Below are 26,753 nucleotides of genomic sequence, written 5' to 3' on the forward strand. Positions count from 1 at the left end.
CTGATCCATTTTAAAGTATGTTCACGTATAGTAGATTTGCTGCAAAAGTCAGTTTTATGATTCCTAAACTCATGTATTTACTAAGGCTTTGCAGGAGTGTTGATTGATCCTCTTTAATATGATCCAATCATTTGTCCTCCTATATGAAGAAGTCATGCAGCTTTGAAAAAAGGTTGCATACAGGGCAGATAGGAGGAGGAAATTGGGTTGTACGAATTCTTCATAACCACCTATTCAGATTTGCACCCACAACAGTTTGTCTCAATTCCCCTATTTATATCTGTCCTTTGTCCTAACTTTTCTGTGTAATTTTGTTCTTCGCTCACTATACAACTAACACAACTTTTTCGCTTATCTTTCTAACTTCTCTATCCTGCTCATACCTATCACATCTGTAGTCGGGCAGAACAGATCCCGCCATGTTTGACAAATGAGACTACTCTCCCTTCGCCTTGGGGCACCCCTGCTCTATCCAGGAAAAGGTACTGATATATTTATTGGAAGGGCTTAATGCAAGCTGCATTATTAATTATCTGCTTGAAGATATAACAATGTGTTCTTTCCACCTTTTTACTTGGTGGTATTCAAAGTGTCCAGATTAGGACGACATTGAGTTTATCACAACACAATGACATTTAAAGGTAATTTGTTACCATTTTTTTGCTACCTCATCTACTAGCACCAGATAGTGGCAGATACCCCGCTCACACCACTGATTTGACATTTTTCTGTGTACACTTTGCATAGGCAGAAACTTGACACTCTGTGGTGGGGGTGGAAAGGTTATTCAAAGCTCTTGAATATGAATGCCTACCTAGCAGCAGGTTTACTAGTTCTTTAGTGAGAAAATAACTTTTTATCAGCAGATTATCAGAACTGCAGCACACAGCCCAGTAAGTGACACATCTCTGAATCAGGATCTTTAGGCCCCTTTACACACTGCAACATCGCTAGCGATATCGCTGGAATGTCACCAGTTTTGTGATGTAATAGCGACCTCCCCAGTGACATTGCAGTGTGTGAAACGCATCAGCGACCTGGCCCCCCCTGTCAGGTCGCTGATCGCTACAAATCTTTCAAGACCATTTTTTGGTCCTTTGTTTCCCGCTGTGCAGCATGTATCGGTGTGTTTGACACCATTATAACGACATCGTTAACGACTTTTATAACCCAGCCCGTAGGCGTGCTGTAGCGTCCCCTACCAGCGAGGTTGTTCTACAGGACCGGGATTGCTGGAAAGTCTCTGAAGGCTGCTACGCCGTTGGACAGATCTGCCTGTTTGACAGCTCACCAGCGACTGTTTAGAGACTTTCCAGCGATCTCTGTCCTGCAGAAAGTCCTCGCTGGTCGGGAGCGCTAGAAAGTCTGTGTGTAAAGGGGCCTTTTGTCTCTACATTATGTTGCTCTCAGATTAGATGTCAAAAAAACAGATAATTGATTCCATTTGAACATATACCTTCAGAACTTCCTTTTTATGAAATCTTACTTATATCTTACAGACTTTTAGTTGATTGTCATTCATTAGGATTCTACCTTTGTTGGCTCTTAAGGCCACTTCACACATAACGAGATCGCTAACGACATCGTTGCTACGTCACAGTTTCTGTGACGAAACAATGACTTCACCAGCGATCTCGTTATGTTTGACATGTACCAACGATCCGCTCCCTGCTGTGAGATAGTTGGTCGTTGCTGAATGTCCTGGGCCATTTTTGGCTTGTTGGAGTCCTGCTGGGCAGGATGGATCTGTATGTTTGACACCTACCAACGATCTCGTTACCGACCTAGATGAGAACTTAAAGTGTGACACGTAGGCGTGTAGTTGCGTCACCTTTTCTGCTCCCCCTCTGCACCGATTGGGTATCGCTTCATGCTTTGTTCCTTTTTGAGCCTTGCTTTGAGGATAGAACGAAGGAGGGATGAATCCGGGTGCAGATGCAGCTTCGATCCGAAAAGCAAGCAAGCAACCAGGAACAAAGTACGAATGAATCTGGGTGGTCGCAGGTTCTATCATCAAAGCAAGGCTCAAAAAGGGACAAAGGATGAAACAATACAAAGTTGCCTTCTAGGCTGGCCGCCTAATCAGAACGCAGTATTGGCCACCAATCGGAGCGGAGGGGTGTGGAAAAAGCGACACATATTCACGGCTTACAGCGTCACACTACGCCCCTATTCGAGGTCGGAATCGTTACATAGCTGCTGTGTGACAGGGTCCCAACGACCAACGAGATCGTTATACAGGTCGCTGCATCGTTACTAAAGTCGTTGGGAAAATAACTGTGTGACATCTCACCATCGATCTCACCAATGATTTAACAACGATCCGGAAACTATGACATAGTACCGATCTCTGTAACAATCTCGTTATGTGTGACTGGACCTTATAGTTGTAACTTCGGGGAGACTTTACTTTTACAAAGCACCCGGTTTGTTGAGCATGTGATGGGTTTATGCTGATAGACAGAGGCCAATCTGAATATGCAGAGCTGCAGAGTGAAAAAGAAACGCTTGATGATAGAAAGCAACAGTTTGAGCCTCTGTTGTGGCAGGAGGTGGATTTCAGACTACTATTAGGAAACCCATTCATTCGTATTGTATCTTTTGTTTGACACTAGTAAGTCTTGAACTCTAAATTTTAAGCTTTAAAACAAATCAGGCAGACTTCTGTCATAACTCTTTAAGGTATGGCCAGCACATAGTTGCAACCATTTTTGAGGCTATGTAACCCATGCCTCTTCTAGAAATATGCTGGACCATCACGTTTATATAAACCCACTCCACCTTTTGACTCATGAGTCACAAGAAATTTGTGACACAAATTGTGGTCACCGATCATAAATACCCTAATCGAAAAAAAGCCCCCAAATAGCCAATAACTAGAACTTGAGCAAATAGGCGTATTATGGCTCCTTGAATAGAGTCATAGTTAGGCCTAAGACACACGGCATGAAAATCGGAGCGAGTGGAATGCGATAAAACATCACATTCCACTCGGACCAATATTACTCTTATGTGCCAGCACCCATGATCGATTATTTTCTCAGCCCTAATCGGTCCGAGAAAACAGTCGCAGCATGCTGTGGGTGCAATGCGATCCTTGTTTCTCTCGCACCCATTCAAGTCTATGGGGAGAGAGAAAAATCGCACTGCACTCGCGGTACACCGGTGTACTGCGTGTGCAGGGCGAGAATGGCAATAGCCAGCAACGGAAGAGAGAGGGAGATAATCCCTCCCTCCCCACTCAGTCAGCCCGCCCCCCCTCAGAACCGGCCCACCCCCCCCTCAGATGTGGTCCGATCGCATGATCGGACCTCAGTCGCAGTGACACTCGCATGACGCTCGACTCCCGCTGTGCTGGCAGCGTGCCTCGAGTGTCATGCAAGGATCGCATTAGTCCCCCGTGTGGCCCCGGCCTTAAAGGGGGTTTTCTCATGAACAAATTTCATTTTAAAGTTGATTTTAATCAATAGATCTTGGAATAATAATAATTTCCAAAAGTGGATATGTTTAAAAAAAATGTTCCTGTGCTGAGATCATCTTATATATGTGTCCCTGCTATGTACTGTGTAATGCATGTGTCTGACCGTACAGGGATATGGTTTGATCATACCACATCTCCTTGACCGGGGAGGATGTAAAAAAGTATACAGACTTTGTAGCATGGGATCGCAAATTATTCTTTCTTTGCACTAAAATATTTTTAATAAATTAGAGAGGGAAATGCTTTACCTCACATGAAGAGTCTGCTGTGATCCCGTGCTGTCCTATCTGTATACTTATTACTACTTCCCCTGTCCAGGAGCTGTGGTATGATCAGACCATGTCCCTGTACGGTCAGACACGGCCATTACACAGTACATAGCAGGTACACATATATGAGATTATCTCAGCACAGGAGATGTGGAATGATCAGACCATGTGTCTGTACGGTCAGACACAGCCATTACACAGAACATAGCAGGGACACATAGATGATTATCTATCTCAGCACAGGAACATTTTTTTCCCCTAAACACATCCAATTGTGGAAATTATTATTATTCCAAAATCTATTGATTAAAATTAACTTTAAGCACCAATATAAAATTATTTTAGGCTCCATTGGACACAATTTTCTCATTAGTATTTCTCTCTACAAGGCATTGGGGAGGCGTCCTACATGGTCAGAGCGCTTTGTGTATACATTTATACGGATCCTGCATACACGTGCTCCCATAAGTACATATTACTGCAATGCTCTCTCCTTCATAAGCCCCACCGCTGCACTTCTACTTTACATTTTAACTATACTTTGTTTTGATCTCTATCTCTGAACGTTTCGACATGTTTTTAATTGTGCCGCTCTAATTTTTCCTTCCTGAAAAACAGCAATTCTCCTCTATTAATGTGTTTTGTTTCTCCTTTTTTGTTTTACAACCCCTCATTAAAATTCTCCTAAATGCCTAGAGAAAAGAGAAAACACAGATTCAAAGACGGTGGTGAATAATGCAGCAGATTTTCATTCAATTAAATATTTAGGCCGCTTTTATTTTTAGAAAGACTTTCTATGGCATGGCGGACTCAAACATGCGCGGATTTATATTATTAATGTTGCCGGCTGAAGCTTTTTACTGTATGTTGTTAATGTGTGATTATTTTCAGATTAGTTTAAAATTATAGGGTCAACACTGTTTTTGCTTTAGATATGTTGAAAATTAGATATTTTTTTTTCATTAAAGAGTTAGTTAAGTGTGCTGGGTAGTTTTTATGTATTTGTACTTACTAGAAACAAAACAAATAATTGCTTTGGCCTAGGAGTAAAGAAAAGGATGAGATATTGTATGGTCAATGAAAAGTGAACAGCTTTGACTCAGGAGACCCTTAAAGGGAACCTGTCAGCAGAAATTTTGTAATAAACCTAAAAGATTCCCCCTCTGCAGCTCCTGGGCTGCATTCCAGCAAGGTTCCTGTTGCTATTGTGCCCCCTTTGAGAACTAATAAATAGTTTATAGTCTTACTTTTCGTATGCAAATCTTTTTTCCTGTACATGGGGGCGGGCTATCTTGCATCCGTTATTCTTCCTCCTGCCACTGTACGACTTCCCCCATCGCTCATTTCCATACTGAGGACACCGCCCAGTGCTCCCGAGGTCTTGCGCATGCGCCGTGGTACTGTGCACTGTGCACAGTGTGACCGCTGGTGACGTGATTGCGCAGGCGTGAGATTATGGGCGGCGCTGTGATTTGTCATCAGCAAGTACCCGCCCATAATCTCGTGCCCGCGCTTTCCCTTCTGCCTCCACCGTTCTGCGCAAGCGCTGGCCAGATGAACCCACGTCACCTCTTACCCATGTTTCCCTGGAGCAGGAAATAGATGGGAGGAGCAGAGCACACCACCGATCAACAGGGTTCATCTGGCCAGCGCTTGCGCAGAACGGTGGAGGCAGAAGGGAAAGCGCGAGCACGAGATTATGGGCGGGTATTTGCTGATGACAATCACAGCGCTGCCCATAATCTCACGCCTGCACAATCACGTCACCAGCGGTCACACTGTGCACAGTGCAAAGTACCGCAAAGTGGCACGGCGCATGCGCGAGACCTCGGGAGCACTGGGCGGTGTCCTCAGTATGGAAATGAGCGATGGGGGATGGCGTACAGCGGCAGGAGGCAGAATAACGGACGCAAGAGAGCCCGCCCCCGTGTACAGAAAAAAAGATTTGCATACGAAAAGTAAGACTTTATAAACTATTTATTTAGTTCTCAGAGGGCAGAATAACAACAGGAACCTTTCTAGAATGTAGCCCAGGAGCTGCAGAGGGGGAATCTTTTAGGTTTATTACAAAATTTCTGCTGACAGGTTCCCTTTAAAAAAAAACAGAAACTTTGGGATCACAAGATGTTAGTTATCAAAAATCTTGTAATTTTCATGTCACCACAACATAGCTACTGAGTAAAAACCATCCCCACGGATAGAAATCAGAGGAAATAATGTGACAAACGTTCATGATAATAAAAACATTAATAATCTTTATTATTACAGAAAAAGAAAATTTCAAACAAAAACAATTTTTTTACTTCTTTATTCTATAGCATTCTATTGAATAAAGAAGTAAAAACTAGTTTTTATGTTTGAAAATGTTCTTTTATTGATTTATTATCATGAATGTTTCACATTATTTCCTTTGATTTCTATCAGGGGGGATTGTTTACATCACAAATTGTACACTTTACGCCTAGCAGTCCCAACACTTCTTAATCCGTTTATCTAAACACCATACCATAGGTGTAACCACCATTTTATTTCATAATGCAATAGTACTCATGAAAATAAACAACTTTGTAATATATCTTATCAGAGAAATATACTACTTAAAGCACACAAATCACCAGTATTTTCATATATAACCTAAAGCTAGTGCTATAGTGGCGCTATCAGGCTGATTCTCTACATGCCTTTAGTTGTCAGCTAGGATGTATAGGTTTTGAAACACAAGCAAGTGAATTTTGTAACATGAGCAGCTTTTTGAATGACAGCAGCTGCCGATCAGCTGATAGCTGGGGTGGGTATTCATAGTGATTCCTGTCCGCCCTCCCCCTGTAATTTATGCGATTTCTATTAAAGAATTGTTTTACTAAGTGACTAGAAGGACCTGTGCTGATGTCATACTCATGTAATCAGAAGGGACCGGGGCCTCAGACAACAGAAAAATAATGTTGCTTCCTAGTATCAGCTATGTTGTCTGAGGCCACGCCCCTTCTGGTCACATGGGTATGACATCAGCACAGGTCCTTCTAGTCAGTTAGTAAAAGGATTCTTTAATAGAATTAGCCTAAATTAAAGGGTGAGGATGGACAGGCGGGGGGAGGGAATCACTATGAATACCCACCCCAGGTATCAGCTGATCGGCAGCTGTTGCCAATCAAAAAGCTGCTCATTTTACAAAGTTTACTTGCTTTTGTTTCAAAACCTTTACACCCGAGCTGACAACTAAAGGTATATATAGAATCAGCATGATAGTGCCAGTATAGCACTGGCTTTAAGTTACACAGGAAAATCCTGGTGATTGGTGCGCTTTAATCCTACTGGACAGATCTTTCACTCTCCATTCACATTTAAATTATGAATACATTTCCTCATTAGTGAGAAAAGAGATGACAGTTTGTGCTTTTGAAATTCTATGACCAGGAGGAGCTAGGGCAGGCACAGACATTTTGCTGCACGTTCTTCTGATAAGGCAGTTTATTTTTCCATAGAACTTTATAATAACCATCTTATCTATAGGAAAGTCTGTCTTCCGTGAATACAAATATTTCCCTTGAATTGAGAATTTTGAGATTGAATGATCAGTCTTGGAGGAGAAAAAGATGTGGATTTTCATGATCTATATTCCAAAGTTTTGCATTTTCATATGTACTGTTATGCGGGCGTCACACTATACGATCTATCGTGCGACCACACGAGCGATCGTACCTGTCCCCGTCGTTTGTGCGTCACGGGCAATTAGTTGCCCATGGCGCATAAAGTCGTTAAACCGCCGTCACACGTACTTACCTGCTGAGCGACGTTGCTGTGGGCGGCGAACATCCACTTCCTGAAGGGGGACGTTCGGCGTCACAGCAACGTCACACAGCGGCCGGCCAATAGAAGCGAAGGGGCGGAGATGAGCGGGATGTAAACATCCCGCCCACCTCCTTCCTTTCGTATAGCCGGTGGGAGCCACGGGACGCAGGTAAGCGGTGTTCATTGTTCCCAGGGTGTCACACGGAGAGATGTGTGCTGCCCAGGTACGATGAACAACCGGCGCAAAGAAAAATAAACGACTTTTTAAAAATGAGCGACGTGTCAACGATACACGATTTGTGAACGTTCTGCGTCGCTCGGAGGTGTCACACGGGATGACATCGTAAACAATGCCTGATGTGCGTCACGAAAACCGTGACCCCGACGACATATCGCACGATAGATCGTCTCGTGTGACGCCCGCATTAATTTATAAATAAAAGAAATTAACACAAAGGTTACCATTTTACATATTTCAGATCTGTTGGGCGAATAATTGTTCTGCCTTCATCTAAAGGAGCGCTCAGCCAGGCCAGACGTGTCGGTCCGCAGCTTATCTCCGCACAGAATAAAAGGATCTGTTGTTGAAATACAACAAGCCGGATCCATCTCTGTCCTGACTTTATCTAAAGATGACTCGTTCATTAGTCAAATGATTAGATTGTTGGACGAGTCTTCCAAAAGCTGCGGATTTGGCCAACTTTCATCTAAGGTGTTTGGGGGCTTTTCCACATCAACATCTGCCACACAGACCTCTTTTTCCCCAAAGGTGGTGTCACACATAGCGACGATGACAACGACGTCGCTGCTAAGTCACCATTTTCTGTGACGTAGCAGCGACGTACCATCGCTGTCGCTGTGTGTGACATCCAGCAACGACCTAGCCCCTGCTGTGAGGTCGCCGATCGTTGTTGAATGTCCGGCTTCATTTTTTTGCTAGTTACTCTCCCGCTGTGAAGCACACATTGCTGTGTGTGACAGTGAGAGAGCGACGAACTGAAGTGAGCAGGGAGGGAGCAGGGTGCCGGCGTCTGGCAGCCTGCGGTAAGCTGTAACCACGGTAAACATCGGGTAACCAAGAAGCCCTTTCCTTGGTTACCCGATATTTACCTTAATTACTAGCGTCCGCCGCTCTCACGCTGCCAGTGCCGGCTCCCTGCATAAGTAGCTGGAGTACACATCGGGTAATTAACCCGATGTGTACTCTGGCTACGAGTGCAGGGAACAGGGAGCCGGCAATGGCAGCGTGAGAGCGGCGGACGCTAGTAACTAACGTAGATATCGGGTAACCAAGAGAAGTGCTTTCCTTGGTTACCCGATATTTACCTTAGTTACGCTTCCACGTGTCGCTACTGGCTGGGGGCTGGTCGCTGGTGAGATCTGCCTGTTTGACAGCTCATGAGCGACCATGTAACGACGCAGCAGCGATCCTGATAAGGTCAGATCGCTGGTCGTGATCGCTGCTGTGTTGCTATGTGTGACACCACCTTTACTTTATTCCCTATTCCTTTATACCTACTGCTTATCTGGCAATGTGGATAATTCCTAAAATCTCACTTGGCTTTCATTGTATCTTCAGGGTTTGTTTTTTTTTTTTACAAGCATGTACACACAACAAAAACCAATATGCTGTAAAAATACTTGATAATAGGGGCAACCAAAAAAAAAATAAATAATATCCATCCGTCCGTTCGCTTCTGCCACTTGGTATAGATTGTCTATCTAAGGACCCATCTGTAACAATTCTTGTTCTAATGTGAAAAGATAACTTTATCCCAGTGAATGTGACGCCACTTGTCACTTTTTGTAAATGGATCATGTCTACACTCTTTGGATTGGAGGCCCATGTAATAAATATTCTCATTGTCACACTTTCCTTAGACTACATACCGTATACACATTTGCTTAGATTTTTATGTAACCCTTTTTTGTTATCCTTTGTTCATTTTCTCTTGCAGACATGTTTACCATACAGTGTCCACATCTTCCCTGATGCCTCCAAAAACTATCAGTGATCTCAAACCTCATGGAGGGCCAGCGTCCTTCTCAAACTCGGATGCAGTTATCATACACCCAGGAGCCATGCTTTCTATGCTTGATCTTTTAGCATCTGTGGACTCAGATTCCCAACCTGAAGTACGTATTGTAAAGGTTCAGACAAATTACAAATTGGGCCCTCATTGTTTTTACTTATTTATTTTTTTACGCTCTTTATTTCTTTCTTTATTTCTTGCATAGCCAATAAATCATGATAGAACTGTCTTGTAAGTAACCCTTAAAGGGAAAGATTTTACAACCTAACTTCTCGTATACACATATTGCTTGGCAGAAAATAGAGCTGGAGTGACAGAGGCTTTAGGAGTGCTTTTATAGTCCAAAAACTTCCATCTAATTGGATATTGATTTAAAGGGAACCTGTCACCAGATTTGGGTCCTTAAAGCTGCGGCCACCACCACTGGGCTCTTATATACAGCACTCTAACATTCTGTATATAAGAGCCCAGGACGCTGTGTAGAACATAAAAAACACTTTATAATACTCACCTAGGTGGTCGCTCTGGTGCAGACTGGTCAAATGGGTGGCGCCGTTCTCTGGTACCAGCGCCTCCTCTTTCGGCCATCTTGGTCTTTCTTCTTCTGAAGCCGGTGTGCATGACGTGTTCTACGTCATGCACACAGGCTGGTATTGAGGTCATGTACAGGCGCACGATACCTTTGTTTTGCATGAGCAGGGCAGATCAAAGTGCGCCTGCGCAGGACCTCAGTCCCAGCGAGTGTGTATGACGTAGGATGCGTCATGCACGCCGGCTTCAGAAGAAGAACAAAGATGGCCGAAAGAGGGCGCATCGGTCCCGGAGAACGGCACCACCCATTAGACCAGTCTGCACCGGAGAGACCTCCTAGGTGAGTATTTTATAAAGTGTTTTTTATGTTAAACACAGAAGCTTTGGCTCTTATATACAGCATGTTAGAGTGCTGTATATAAGAGCCCAGTGGTGGTGGCCGCAGCTTATTGGCCCCAAATCTGGTGACAGGTTCCCTTTTAAACACTGGTTTGTCAGTAATGGAGCAAAAGACATGCCATGTAACAGCATTTCTGGACTCCTCTTTGCAAGTAATTTTATGGGTGAACTCCAGCTGAGAGATTCTTTTAATCTTTTAAGTGTCTTCTGTCCCATATCATTTCAGATATACTATAGGGTCAGACGTATTACATAGGATAGGTCATCCTCAGCCAGTTGGCCCATCCCATTCAATTGAATGAGTGATAAATTGCAGTATTCAGTATTGGCCACCCAACAATGTGTGCAGTTGTGCTGTTCCATATTCATGGCTTACATTAGGCTACTATTGGAGCAGATATCAGTAGATCTGTTAGGGGTTACTAGTTGTTGGACCCCCACCAATCTCATATTTTTGACCTATCCCACGGATACACAATTAGTAGCTTACTTCCAAACAACCTAGGTTTATAAATCTGCATAAGCAAATTATTATGATGTGTTTTATAGTAGATTTTCTGTAGCTTTGCAATTGGAGAAAGGTGTGTGATATAATCATTGGTACAATGAAGGTAAAGGCAGAGTTGCCTAACATCATAAACTGCATCCTATTAATGTAACTGATTACAGTGTGGGCTTTGTGAATCCATTATCATACAATGTGTGTTGTTTGATTTCTTTGCTTTTTGTGTAGCATGCCTTGGATCTCCAGTTGGCGGTTGCAAACATCTTACAGTCGTTGGTACACACAGAGAGGAATCAGCAGGTGATGTGTGAAGGAGGGCTGCATGCCCGGTTATTACACAGATGCAGCGCTGCCCTGGGAGACGAAGACCATGCATTACACCCTCCACTTCAGCGTATGTTTGAAAGATTGGCATCCCAAGCACTGGAGCCCATGGTGCTGAGGTAGGTACTTCAGCTAACTATACTATAAGGCTGGGGCCACACGGGGATTACTGCAATCCCCTTGCATGACACTTGGCTCACGCTGTCAGTACAGCAGAGCTGAGTATCATGCGAGTGTCGCTGCGACTGAGGTCCGATCATGCAATTGGACCTCAGCTGCGGGGGGGGGTGGTGGGGGGGCGGCACTGAGGAGGGTTGGGCTAGTGCTGAGGAGGGTTGGGCCAGCGCTGGGGAGGGAGGGATTTATCCCCCTCTCTCATCCGTTGCCGGCTATTGCCATTCTCGAAGTGCACTCGCGGTACACCGGTGTACCGTAAGTGCAGTGCGATTTTTCTCTTGCCCCATTGACTTAAATGGGTGCGAGAGAAACAATGATCGCATTACAGTCGCAGCATGCTGCGATTGTTTTTTCGGTCCGATTAGGGCTGAGAAAATAATCGCTCATGTGCGCTGACACGGCTAATATTGGTCCAAGTGGAATGCGATTTATTTTTTTTTTTTTTTTTTTTTATTTCACTCCACTCGCACCGATTTTCATGCCGTGTGTCTTAGGCCTTAAATTACTTTTATAGGAAAGTTGTTTAAAGGTAACCAGTCATCCCTAACAATCACAATTTCCCTGTAGATACAGGATTAATGTTCAGGTAAATGACTTTTAAGTTATTCCTGGCAGGCTTACTGCAAGTGTGGCTTCAGGGAGAATATGAGGTTATATTCTCCCTGCAGCCACTTTCGTCTAGTCATCAGGGCTGTGCAGGAGTCTTGAATAGTTGCCACTCACAATACTATCGGTATGGCTATAATGACTCTTGACACTTTGTTTCACAGCCTGCTGTGCAGAGTGTGTGTAATGTATGTGTGGAACAGGTCATCAGTCAAAATGCCAGGGAGTGATTACACCATGCTCACTGTGTAAAACAGTGGTAAAAGCAAGCTGCTGTAGGGAGGCTAAAACATAATTTTCTGCTTGCCAGACTTGATTTTCACACGATTTACATACAGACTAACCCTATATCTGAAGGTAAATGGTGGTTTTGAACATGAAGCGGTTATTCCACGGGATAGGTGGTAAATGGTGGGAGTCATCCAGTATTTCCCAGAATTGCAGTATTGTGCCCCCTGCATCAGTGGAGTGCGCGTGTGACCACCACTGTCATAGACAGTAAATAACGTGATGGTCATGCAAGCACACTACGAACCCCTGTTCTTGGGAGTTGTGTTGATCCCATTGATCTGACCACCGCAGAGCATGCATTTGTCACCTATCGGAAGTCATAAATGCTGTTCTTGAAATCACGTGTCATCTCCTTACTAATGCCACCTTTTATTATGGCCGTAAAGATGGATCTTTATATTTTTTATCAGATCTATGGATCATGATATCATATTTTTCTACTCATAAATCCTTTTCTGTTTCCAGAGAATTTCTCCGTCTTGGTAATCCTTTGAATTGTGCAGCATGGGATAAACGGCTATTAAAACAGTATCGTGTCCACAAGCCCAGTTCTCTCAGCTATGAGCCAGAAATGAGGAGTAAGTTTATACATTGTTTCAACTATTTTAGAGCATACTGGTTTTTCACAGCAATTTACATCATTTTTTTTAACCGTTGAGGTAAGAATTTATTTGGCTCAATATGTAAAACTAATTTTATAGATTGCCAAGGACCCTATAATAGAGTTTAGGTTGGGAGAGGGAAACAACGTAAAGGGGTTTTCTATTTAAAATGCAAAATCATTGAGTGAAATCGAAGATCTGCAACATTTATATTTTCTTTATGGTTTAATTCCTCACAAATCTGGATTTTAGTACTGCATGGACTAGATACAAGTGTATCCTATTCTCAACTGAGCGCAAAAGCCTGCAAGAGTTTTTTCGTTAACTGACTGCAAACTAATTATTATTGTTATTATTATTATTATTATTATTTTATTTATTTATAGAGCACCATTGATTCCATGGTGCTGTACATGAGAAGGGGTTACATACAGAACACATATACAGGTTACAGTAGACAGACTAGTACAGAGGGAAGAGGGCCCTGCCCTTGCGGGCTTACATTCTATAATCTATTCTTGAAAATGTTGAAAAATGGAAACGCAAATGGTCCCATTCATCAAGAGTGGTGTTAGAGGTGTGCATGTCCTTAAAGGGAAACTGTCACTACTTTTTCGGCCTATAAGCTGCGACCATCACCACTGGTCTCTTATATACAGCATCATGCTGTATATAAGAGCCCAGGCATAAAAAACAGTTTATAATACTCACCTAGAAGGATGCTCCAGTGCAGATTGGACAGATGGGTGGCTTCGTTCTCCGGGACCGGTGCCTCCCCTTTCGGCCATCTTGGTCTTCCTTATTCTAAATCCGCGGTGCATGACGCATCTATGTCATACACACACGCCGGCATTGAAGTCCTGCGCAGGCGCACTTTGATCTGCCCTGCTCAGGGCAGATCAAAGTATTGAAGTGTGCCTGCTCATAACCTCCATACTGGCGCATGTGTATGACGTAGACACGTCATGCACCGCGGCTTCAGAATAAGGAAGACCAAGATGGCCGAAAGGGGAGTCGCCGGTCCCGGAGAATGAAGACACCCATCTGACCAATCTGCACCAGAGCGACCTTCTAGGTAAGTATTATAAAGTGTTTTTTTATATTCTACACAGTGGACTGGGCTCTTATATACAGCATGTTAGAGTGCTGTATATAAGAGCCCAGTGGTGGTGGCTGCAGCTTATAGGCCGAAAAAGTGGTGACAGGTTCCCTTTAAGGAATTTGACGCATCTCTAAACCGCAGTGCAGCACTGCCAGAAATTGTACTCCCATCAGGGACTGCAGGACTTTTTTACCGTAATTTGGGCTTAAGCTATGCACAATTTTTCTAAAGGCGGGCAGAGCTGACCGGGAGCGGCATGGACCTGGCAAAGCAAAGTTGCACGATTTTTATGTAAAATGTGCTTTACTGCATCCACAATCTTTAGAGCAGGTTTGAAAATCCTCTTGGGTTCCCCCTGCTCGCCACACTCGCAGTATCAGTATATGGATAAAAGATCGGTGCTGACATTGTTACGCAGTGAAGCCTCTAGTCCTCCCAATGTAAGTCACCTCAAAACATGACCAAACATAGATAACTGTATACTTACCCAAGATAATGTTTTTATTATACTCCCAAAACCCAATTCAAATAAAAGCTCATATAAAATCATTATTAATGCCTTCTCCCTGGGGTGAGCTGTACATGCTTTATGATCACGGTCCATTTTATCCTTCTATTAGAGCAGACATTTTACATTTTATAGCATTGTTAATCTTTTAAACATATTCAATGCTAGGTAAAAATTGTATATACATATTTTATCATATAATGAAGACATTTGGAATATACTGTGTAAAACAATGAAGATGCCTCAAATTCAATATAATTTCAACAATCCGCCTGGTATTAGATTCAATGAAGTGATTTTATATTCTTTTTTAATTTCACTGTCTGAAAAAAATGTCCAAATTTTTATCACTCCTACGTCCCACCTCACTACATGCTTTGTATTAAAGACAAAGAAAAGCCCTTTGCACAAAGGCAAAGATGGATCATTAGATTTAACCTTAAAGCCGCTTTACACGCTACGATTTATCTGACGATATGTCGTCGGGGTCACGTTTTCCGTGACGCACTTCCATCATCTTTAGCGTCGTCGTTGCGTGTGACACCTACGTGCAACTCCGAACGATCACAAATAGGCTGAAAATCGTTGATCGTTGACACGTCTCTCACTTTCAAAATATTGTTCGTTGTTTGGATCGCAGCAGACCTATTGGTACGTTTGACACCCTGCCAACGACGAACAACATCCACACGACCGCCTTGGTCAAACAATATATCGCTGAACAATGTAGTGTCGTTTGTGAGATGTGTACGTGTGACCGCTAATAAACGACCTATGAGCGATCTCGGCAAATCGTAACAACGATCTGGGCATGTCACATCGCTAACGAGATCGCTAGCGATATTGTTGTGTGTAAAGCAGCCTTTAGAAAACCTTCAAGATTCTTGTATCGCCAATAATGTTTTTAGAGTAGGTGCCAATCTTTTGCTAGAATATTTTTAATCAGAATAATGCAATAATTAGTAATAAAAGTAATATGGATCTTCTTTTGCATATTATCAAGATCAATTTCCAAGGAAATAGCGGCTGAATCTTCATTTTGTAATCAACATGGAGCGCGTCAATTCATCCCTCTGTAATCCATTTTTTTTTTTTTTTTTTAAAGGGAGTACACCACCCCCAAAAATGCATTTTAGATGAAGTATACAGTACAGTGTTGTAGTTGACTTACACCTATATAAGGCTACTGTCACACATCCGGTTTGAGCAGTGCGGCTCAATCCGGCTGTGAAACCTATGCAACGGATGCGGCGAAAACACCGCATCCTTTGCATAAGTTTTTACATGCGGCCCGTCTGTTTTTTTCCTGTTGCGGCATGCTACTGAGCATGCGCAGTGGAAGAAACCGCATTCGGCGGCCGGATGCGTTTTTTTCCGCATCGCGACGCATCCGGCGTCCATAGGCATGCATTGAAAAATGCGCCGCAGCGGCGCAATGCGATTTTTTTTTTTTGCCGGAGTAAGCAACGTTGCAGGCAGCGTTCCATCTGGCCGCGGCATCGGCTAAATCTGCCGAATGCGGCAAAAACCGGACCAGACGCAAGCCCATGCGGCACAATACGGCACTAATGTAAGTCTATGCAAAAAAACCCGCAACCGGCGGCAAAAAAACGGTTGCGGTTTTTCTGCAGAGCGCTGTATTGTGCCGCAGAGCAAAAAACGGATGTGTGAAAGTAGCCTTAGCCATATTAGCACTGTACTTGTATTCATATGCATATAGGGAGGATTCAGTGCACCCTTGTCATAGCAAAGAGTGTGGTCCACTGTTGCACCTCCTAATTTGCATATTTGAGACATTTGCCTGATTGAGTGGGCACTGTCTGAAAGCTGCCAGCGTATGCGCGCATGCGTACTGGCATTGCCTGGCCATGCGCACACAGTGGAGGGGTATGTTCTCTGCTTCCTTTCTTCTGCCGCCTCTCACTGCCCTTTCGGGTGATTAGTGTAGCGAGCATGTCAGATGAGCCTGCCCACTGTGTGGGAGCCAGGTACTGTCAATCAGAAGTAACTAATAATTATATTCATGACTTAAGTTGAGATTTCAGTTATTGTTATTAATATACCGTATGAAAACATCCAATCCTGAGATTGGCCACTAACATCATATGATCAGATCTTCATTTTATCTCTTAAGGCCTTGTGCGCACTGGGAAATGGAATTTTCTTGAGAAAATTCCGCATGCTCTCAAAGATTACCGCACCCGCGGTAAAAAAACGCGGGAAACCGCACCCGAAAACCGCATGCGGTTTGCCGCGGTTTGCTGCGGTTTTACCGCGGTATTATTCGCGGTATTGCCGCGGTTTTGGATGTGCTTTATTGCATTCAATGCAATAAAGCACATTGAAAAAAAAAAAAAAAGTCATTTAATTCTGATAGTAGATAGACAGAAGAATAGATAGAGGGATAGATAGATAGACAGACAGAGGGATAGATAGATAGATGACAGATCGCTGCATTTCCCACGGTCGGCAGTGAGTTCACATTACCGGCCATGGGAAATGACCGGTAATTACCTCTGCTGTCTGCTGCATTCAGCGCTGTGTCTGTGACAGTCGCGGCTGGATGTCAGCAGTGCAGGACGCCGGAGCCGGACCTGTGGATTACGTCGGAGCGGTGGATTACGCCGGAGCTTTGGTGCGGGAGGGGTTAATAAAAGGGTGAACGAGGCTTGTTTGTTTTATTTAAAATAAAGGATTTTTGGTGTCTGTGTTTTTTCACTTTACTTACGGGTTGATCATGTCAGCTGTCACATAGACGCTGCCATGATCAAGCCTGGAGTTAATGGCGGTGGTCCCCCATCACCATTAACCCCTTGTATTACCTTGCTGCCACTGCTACACGGCGGCAAGAAGAGCCGAGGACACGCCGGTGCTGCCGCATAATGTATGTGACAGTGCCGGGGCAGCTGCGGCTGATATTCTCGGCTGCCGGAGGGGGAGTGAGGCGGGGGACATTACCCCTGCCCCTCTCCCTCCCCAGCCTGAGAATACCGGGCCGCCGCTGTGTGCTTACCTCGGCTGGAAGGTAAATATGCAGCGGAGCCCACGTTCTTTGTTTTCTACATTTCCATTTTCTTTCTATGTGTGTTCTATGTGTCTGTGTCTATGTGTTCTATGTCTGTGTTGTGTCTGTGTCTGTGATGTGTGTGTTTACTCTCTGCACGGCTTCCTCTTCCTGTAATGACATCACTTCCCTGCAAAACCGCAAGCAAGCGATGTACATTACCGGAGGTAAACCGTGAAATACCGCAGGGAATAACGCAGGAAAACACAGTGAACCGCACAGAATTTGCTGCCTGCGTTATTCCCTGCGGGATTTCATGATTAACATTGGAGTCAATGGAGTGAAATCTCACAGCGATGTGCGGAAAAGAAGTGACATGCACTTGTTTTTGCTGCGGGATTCCCGCAGCAAAACATGCAGCTGTCAAATTCCGCCCAGTGCGCACAGGATTTTTTTTCTCCATAGGATTTGCTGGTGATTCACTGCAGAGATGTTATGAACATTTTCTGCAGCGAAACATGCAGCAAATCCGCGGCAAAATCCGGTAAGTGCGCACATAGCCTAAATGGCTTACACTTTTTTCTTCCAAGAGCTATGATGGACTTCCCCTCCCTGACCACAAAGGACAGATTTGCAAAGCAACTGGGTGGGAATTTCACACCCATCAGTGCACCCATGGTCTGAAGGCAGACGTGGCCATCATACCAAAAATAGTTGTGATTAAAAAGAAATTTACCAAATTAATAATAGCTTATTTGTTCCAAAGCCACATCCGCGGGTCGGCTCTAAATGACTTGTATGGCTTGCAAGCCCACATTGTGTGTGATACAAGTGTAAAGGGGATGATCCATCACAGGTTTAAAAATAATATTGGCAATAATTGTTATATCATTTCATATTTGGATTAGATCTTGAGAAACTCTCAAATATATTGGCATATTGATTACATATGAATATATTCTGATGCACAGCTGATTAGAGAGTCAATTCTTATTACATTTGGTCTCACCAAAGAATTTTACTTATGTGTATGAATTTTGGTAAATAATACATTATGACAATTTTTGTAACTACTATACTTAAAGGGGTTATCCGGGACTGCCTGTTTTTAGGATAGGTCATCAATAGCTGATTTGTGATGGTGCAATACCCAGTACTCCCACCGATAGGGCGGTGGCCAATTGTGCTGAGATGTGGACCAGTACAGCACATCTCCGTGTACTGTACATCGGCTGCTTCTGATTACTGCATAACCATCCCTTATTGATTCAAATAAGGAGCTGATGTGCAGTACCCAACGGCGGACACTACGCAGTTGGCATAGTTATGCAGCTCCGCAACTCAGCACTTCCATCATGGAGCAGCTGATTTTTGGGGATGATGATGACTATTGAGAAATAGACATTGCTTTTGAATTGTGATTCAGCCGAAAAAACACTAATGAAAAGGGCATGGGGGTAACTCTAGAAAATATTGAAAGCAATATGACCATAGGGACATGTTAAATTGTGTCCTATAAGGTAGCAACACATGTGTTTTCAAACTTATAATCAGACTATTTTAAGGGTGAAAAGTAATCATTGTACTCTTTGGTATCATGTTGTGTACCACACGACACAACACACATGAGTTGTCTCAGAAGATTAGGAAGAAATTTGTAGTTAAACATGTTAAAGGGAACCTGTCACCAGAATTTTCCCTATTAAACTAATAGAATCCCCTTCTGCAGCTCATGGGCTGCATTCTATAAAGGTTCATCTTGCTACTGGCCCCCCTTTCAGACCTAAATAACAACTTTATAAAATATTACCTTTTGCTATGGTACTTAGGTTTGCTGGCCCCGGGGGCGGGCAGTATTTCATCTGTTATCCCCCCTCCTGCCGCTGTTCGCCATCCCCCAGTGTTCATTTACATAGATAAGGCCACCGTCCTCATCTTCCACAGTGCTCTGGGAGTCTCGCGCATGCGCAGTGGCACTATCGCGGGACTGAGCACTGTTTTCAAAAAAAGGTAAACGGGGATGATAAAAATAAGCGATGGCCAGCACAAGCGCATAACGGTAGAGGCAGAGGTAAAAGTGCGTGCACGACGTTATGGACAAGTACTTGGATGACGCTGGTGATGACATTCACAGCACTGCCCATAATCTCGCGCCTGCGCAATAACATCACCTGTGCTCGCGTTTTGAAAACAGTGCTCAGTCCCGCGATAGTGCCACTGCGCATGCGCAAGACTCCCAGAGCACTGCGGAAGAAGAGGGTGGCAGCCTCATCTTTGTACATGAACACTGGGGGACGGCGAACAGCGGCAGGAGGAGGGATGACAGATGAAATACAGCCTGCCCCCGGGGGCCAGCAAACCTCATTACCATAGCAAACCTAATATTGTTATTTAGGTTTGAAAGGGGGGCCAGTAGCAAGAGGAACCTTTATAGAATGCAGCCCATGAGCTGCAGAAGGGGATTCTTTTAGTTTAATAGTGAAAATTCTGGTGACAGGTTCCCTTTAAAGATAAAGGCTGTAAGACCATCTCCATACAGCTTGCTATTCCTGTTACTACACTTGTACATAAGGTCTAGTTGCGAAAACACCCATAAAACTTTTTGGTTATACATTATCTTTATGAAATTGAGAACCACTAAATAAATAAGAGCTGTACCGTATAATATTTACATGTACTCTCGAAGTAATCTGTTTGTTTGGCCTTTCTCAGAGTGCTACTTGCAGTAACTATGTGAGTAGCTCTTTGCCCAGATGAGGGGTAGATCAGATATGTTCTCCTCTCCTAGCATAATTTAGCACCTGAACTTAAAGGGGTGGTTCACCCATAATTTTTATTGTCTAGTTCGATATTATATTGAGAAACAATGTTTCTCTCAAATACCTTGTGTTGTCAATAGTGCCTGTGAGAGGCGCTATTGCAGACTGCTGTTCCCCGTCCAGTGACGTCTCTATCAAGTGCTGCACACGTCACATCCGTGCAGCCGGCTGCATTCTTCCAGACTCACTGAGCTGTGAGCGTTGTTTCACCGCTATCACAGCCCATCTGCTCCCTCCTCCCCCCTCCCTCTCTCTCCTCCCTCTTAGAAGAACGCTGCAAGCAAGAGACGCGACAGGCTGTGCTGTGATGGAGGAGGGAGGAGGAGCAGATGGGCTCAGAATGCAGCCGGCTGCACGGATGTGACGTGTGCAGCACTTGACAGGGACGTCACTGGACGGGAAACAGCGGTCTGCAATAGCGCCTCTCACAGACACTATTGCCAACACAAGGTATTTGAGAGAAACATTGTTTCTCAATATAATATCGAACTAGACCATAAAAAATATGGGTGAACCACCCTTTTTAATTTTTCCTTTTAGGGTTTTTCACCTTCTTTCCTATATTATAATTGCAGTCCACATGTTCTATTCAAAAAATAATAACCACGTACTCACCGATCCCCCGTCACTGAACTGAGTAGGTCCTCTGCCTCTCTCCTCACCTTTGTTTCTAGCTCTCTTATCGCCTCACTGTTACAATCAGTCACAACAGTGACGCATTGGTCCTATTGATTGGCTGCAGCAGTCAAAAACCTACCAGGCTGGAAGAGACAGAGAGTTTAGAAAGGCGAGGGACACTACCAGGACATGGATGCAAGAGGGTGAGGGGATTTGTTTGTGAGCATGTGTGATCTTAAATATACCAAATTTAGGCCATATATTTATTATAAGTATTAAAGAGAAGCCGGGAGCAGCTTTTTGCTATTTAATCTGAGAGCAGCATAGTGTAATGGTTTAGAGATTACAGGGATTTGTCCCTTTTTAAGGGGTACTTCTCACATAGTGAGATCGCTGCTGAGTCACTGGTTTTGTGACGCACCAGTGACCTCATTAGCGATCTCGCTGTGTGTGACACTGAGCAGCGATCTGGCCCCAGCTGTGAAATCGCTGCTCGTAGCACACAGCGCTGGTTCATTTTTTGGTCGTTGCTCTCCCGCTGTGAAGCACACATCTCTGTCTGTGACAGCGAAAGAGCAATGATCTGAATGTCCAGGGAGCAGGGAGCCGGCGTCTGGCAGCCTGCGGTAAGCTTGTAACCAAGGTAAATATCGGGTAACCAAGCGAAGTGCTTTGCTTGGTTACCCGATATTTACCTTGGTTACTAGCCTACGCTGCTCTCAGGCTGCCAGTGCCTGCTCCCTGCACACGGTAGCCAGAGTACATATCGGGTAAATAAGCGAAGCGGTTTGCTTATTAACCCGATGTGTACCCTGGCTAGGAGTGCAGGGAGCCAGCGCTAAGCGGTGTGCGCTGGTAACCAAGGTAAATATCGGGTAACCAAGCGCTTGGTTACCTGATATTTACCTCAGTTACCAAGCGCAGCATCACTTCCACGCGTCGCTGATGGCTGGGGGCTGGTCTCTGGTGAGATCTGCCTGATTTAACAGCTCACCAGCGACCATGTAGCGACACACCAGCGATCCTGACCAGGATGGTCAGGAGGTGTGACAGTACCCTAAGGCTGTGTGCTGCAGTGTCAATACAATGTGTTTTATCAGCAGAAGATTATCACTAGAAGACTAAAGGCTGCTTTACACCAGACAATCTATCGTGCGATAGATCGTCGGGGTCACGGTTTTTGTGACGCACATCCGGCATCGCTGGCGATGCCGGCCTGTGTGACACCTCCTAGCGACGCAGTATCGCTCACAAATTGTGAGTCGTGTACTGGTCGCTAGGTTCCATAATATCGTTTAATTTAGTTGTTCATCGTTTCCGTGGTAGCACACGCTGCTCCGTGTGACACCCCGGGAACGATGAACAGCAGCTCACCTGCGTCACGCGGCCGCCGCCGGCTATGTGAAGGAAGGAGGTGGGTGGGATGTTTACGTCCCGCTCATCTCCGCCCCTCCGCTTCCATTGGTTGGCGGCCGTGTGACGTCGCTGTGACGCCGAACGTCCCTCCCACTCCAGGAAGTGGACGTTTGCCGCCCACAGCGAGGTCGCACGAGAGGTAAGTACGTGTGACGGGGGTTACCGACTTTGTGCGACACGGGCAGCGATTTGCCCGTGACGCAAAAAGGACGGGGGCGGGTACGATCGTTTGTGCAATTGCACAATCGGTCGTACCGTGTAAAGCAGCCTTAAGTCTCCTTTGCAGATAAGTCAGGCTAATGTGTGTAACCCCACCCTCACCACTGATTAACAGCTTGCAGACAATGTGTAGACATGAAGTTCCCAGTCAGAGGTGTAGACAGGATTATACACAGCACAGAAATCATAGCTTTGCTACATTACACAAAGCAGGGATTCTATAAAAATGAACCAAGCAGCTCAGTAAGTCCCTGGAATCAGGCTCTCTGTCTCTATATTATGCTGCTATTAGGTTTCATAGCAAAAACCTGGTGACAAATTCCTTTAATACATCGGTGTCGGCTTACCCGTGGTGCCTCCGGTTGGACCATTCACAAGTGAAATAACCTATATTTAATGACTTTCCTCATATTTTTTTCTAGTTATTTGAGGCAAGCTGATGTCGTCATTAATTTTCCAGACACTCTTCCTCTTTAGCCGTATCTATTCTTACAGATAGTCTGTTGATCTAATTTTGTAGATATTTTAATCGTCTTGTTTTTCGTTCCTCCTCCGCTTTACAGTGTATATTTGCTTTTCAGCTTCCAAAGTTTGAACAACTGTCAGGTCAGCCCGTATGTTCCCAAATTACAGTTTAGTCACAGATGAGATGGAAGTGCAATCTGTTTGATTACGGATCCGGAGTCTTCCCACACATTCTGTCCCACGTTTCCTAATACACTGCTGACATATGAATGTTCTCGTCATCACCGTGTGCAGCCCAGCGCTTTCCATTCAGCACTGCACTCACATGACGCGAATGCAAATATCAATATATGACTTATCGATCACGACTGGGTCTGTAAGGGAGTATGGTGGCTGATCAATGCCAAATTACACTGTGCAAATCTTGCTCCCACTTGTTTTGTTATCATTATTTGGTTAGTTGCTTAAAAAGTAATAAAAAGAAGCACTAGTGGACACAGATAGAAAAGGGCCTCTGTGCAAGAACAATACAGTATATGGACCCTTTATAATCCAATAGCTCCTCATAATACACAATTCCAGTTGTTTTGGAGGTGGTAATGGGCCCCCTAATCTCTTGGCCTTTTGTGCAACCGCACAGCTTACACCAATGGTATATATGCCCCCGGTTCCAGTCTGGAGTAACAAGGGCCCACCAGTAACATTGAGCTTGGGGGCCCACTGTTCAGCTACATATATATTATTCACATTCACAAAATTAATATATATTAAAACTGGGCACTTGGGCAATTTGAATAAAAAAATGACATCCTGCCATTGTCGGTACACAGGGAATCAAGTGTATTGTGTCAACTACTAGTCATATAAGGTGTTGGGTGACCAACTCCTGCAGAAGGGCCCACCGGGGAATTCACCTGTCCACTGGTGGGACAGTCCGAGCCTGTCTGCTCCTGACATGGGGTTGTAAAATGAGCCTCTACCTTTCATCAGCTAAAAGACCGAAAAATATTCCTCTAAAACACAGTTTTTATTAACAAAAATTAAAATAATCTAATCAAGCCATAGATCATAGTATCATAAATAGCTATATCGGTCAGTGAACACACAGCAAAAGTCGTGCAAAGGTGAATGCACTCTGATGGGGTTATCTATCTAGTGTGAGGGATAGCCCAGTGTAGAATTGTTGATTTTTAAGATATTATTAAATTATTAGTTAATAGGGCTAGGCTACAATTCCCTGGTCTCACTCCTTCCTAGCCGCAGAGGTTAATACACCATAATGTTTTGGGCGCCCCGCTCAGGGTCGGCTATCCCTGAAAACCCTATACTTAGCAGTGTGCCAAATAACGACCCATACCCCAAAGGTGCAGGTTGTGCTGAAGTCAGTTGCTCAATCACACATTGTGCATGGTCAGTATAAGGGTTATTAATAAACATATCGTTGTTGGTCATATATACGGTTCCCAATTGGGACAACCTATACACATACTCCCATTAGGGATATACAGAAAGGATCTAAATTAGTTATTTAATAGTCCTAGTTAGTCGAAATGACCAACAGATTTGTTGTGGGCCAGTAAGTTTCCCTTTTAAAGGGGTTGTCACATGTAAAATGGGTAAAATTGCAAATTGTTAGTAAAAATAAGCAACTTTGCAAATAACCTTTTCTTAGAAATGCTCTCTGTTCTCAAGAACGGAAGGATTTTTAACTTGATCATGATCTGTTCGTTACCTAGGTTACCGGTCACCTCTGCAGTCTGTCAGCAGTGGTCGATCTGTTAGGCAGGGAGTGCAGCCTTTACAGGCTCTTTGCTAGCTGTTCTCTGATAGCTTCCCTGTGCTTGATGCTGCAGAAGCAAAGCTTTCTCTGCTTGCAGTATTGGAGAGGGAATGTTTCGGTCAACCATCTACCGTATTTTTCGGACTATAAGACGCACCGGACCATAAGACGCACCCTGGTTTTAGAGAAGGAAAATAAAATTTTAAGCAAAAAATGTGGTCATGACACGTTGTTATGGGGCGAGTATCTGCTGCTGACACTATTATGGGGGTAATGTCTCCAAATTCTCTACTAAGGTACCCCATCCTGGTAATGATCCTTCTGCCTTGTGTATATATATGTCCCTCATCCTGGTATAGCCCCATCTTGCTATATACTGCCATCCTGGTATGTGCTCCCATCCTGCTATATACACCATCATCCTGCTATATACACCATCATCCTGCTCATATACCCCCATCATCCTGCTCATATACCCCCATCATCCTGCTCATATACCCCCATCATCCTGCTCATATACCCCCATCATCCTGCTCATATACCCCCATCAATCCTGCTCATATACCCCCATCATCCTGCTCATATACCCCCATCATCCTGCTCATATACTCCCATCATCCTGCTCATATACTCCCATCATCCTGCTTATATACCACCATCATCCTGCTATCTCCTGCATACTGTGGCACACACACACAAAAAAAAAATAAACGTTTACACTCAACTTTCCTCGCTCCACGCAGCGTCGCTCCTCCTCCCTTCTGTGCCGGCAGCGTTGTGTTGAGCCGGCCACGATCCCTGCAGCATCGCGATGTCCTCCTGTCTGCCAGGGCGACTGTGTGGACACGTGCGCACAGCGAAGACGTCATCGCTGTGAGCACCGCTAGTTTCCATACAGCCGCGACCGGCAGACAGGAGGATATCGCGGTGCTGCAGGGGAACGGTGAGTACATTGATTCACTGCACCCCGCGCTGATGATGATGCGCGGGGAGCAGTGAATACAGCCGCATGATCACTCCAGGCTGTAGTTGCTAGGGGTGATCACGCGAGCTGGCTGTTTACTATGCGCGCGTCCCCGCCCATCATCCCGCCCACCTATCAGCCCCGGCTTCAGCGCTGAGAGATGGGCGAGAGGATGGGCGTGCATATGGAATGAGCGGGCCCACGTGGTCACGGCAGGTGCTGCTGTAGCCTGCTCGTGCCGCCGATGACCCGCTCCACCGCAGCACCCTCATTCCCCGCAGCCCTATATTCAGACCATAAGACGCACCCCCCACTTTCCCCCAACATTTGGGGGGAAAAAAGTGCGTCTTATAGTCCGAAAAATACGGTAAATTGTCAATCATTCAGAAGTGCACTGGCGCTGCAAAGCTGAAGCCTGGGAGGCAGAAATAATGTGGCGAGGGGGTAGTGTTACGTTTGATTCCGTAGTTCAAGAAATTCTAATTTATAGCATCATATTCTAAGGCTATGTGCCCACGGGAGCTCGTACATGCGGATATATCCGCAGGTACGGCCGCAGGTTTCCTGCAGCACCTCCCCGGAATCCGCAGCTATACATTGCTGCGGGATTCCAGCAGAATTGTTGCGGTAAACCTGTGGATATTCATGCGACTTACCTGCGGAAGTCCCGGCCTCTACCTCCATAGTGGAGGGCCACGATTTCCGCAGGTAAATCCGCAGGAATAATTGACATGCAGTTATGTGCGGCTGCAGGACATCCACAGCATATTCTGTAGCCACACATTCCACAGCGTGGACACAGACACTCCCCATGTCCCATAGGGTAACATGGGGAGTGTCTGTACTTGCTA

At 44.7% G+C, this 26,753-nt stretch overlaps 1 protein-coding gene across 9 annotated transcripts in view; it reads left to right on the forward strand.

Annotated features, from left to right (window-relative positions):
• WDFY3 (WD repeat and FYVE domain containing 3) overlaps window positions 1-26,753 on the forward strand; it is a 388,800-nt gene that overhangs the window by 217,938 nt on the left and 144,109 nt on the right. For 8 of the 9 annotated variants that reach the window (XM_075351922.1, XM_075351959.1, XM_075351945.1 and 5 more), the window contains 4 exons: window positions 399-482; window positions 9,498-9,675; window positions 11,236-11,450; window positions 12,871-12,983. In XM_075351922.1, the coding sequence (XP_075208037.1) occupies window positions 399-482; window positions 9,498-9,675; window positions 11,236-11,450; window positions 12,871-12,983 (590 nt within the window). The remainder of the gene's footprint in view (window positions 1-398; window positions 483-9,497; window positions 9,676-11,235; window positions 11,451-12,870; window positions 12,984-26,753) is intronic. The other variant, XM_075351971.1, reaches the window with a different exon arrangement.

This window comes from Anomaloglossus baeobatrachus, chromosome 1 (genome assembly GCF_048569485.1).
Source record: "Anomaloglossus baeobatrachus isolate aAnoBae1 chromosome 1, aAnoBae1.hap1, whole genome shotgun sequence".
NCBI classification, from domain to species: Eukaryota; Metazoa; Chordata; class Amphibia; order Anura; family Aromobatidae; genus Anomaloglossus; species Anomaloglossus baeobatrachus.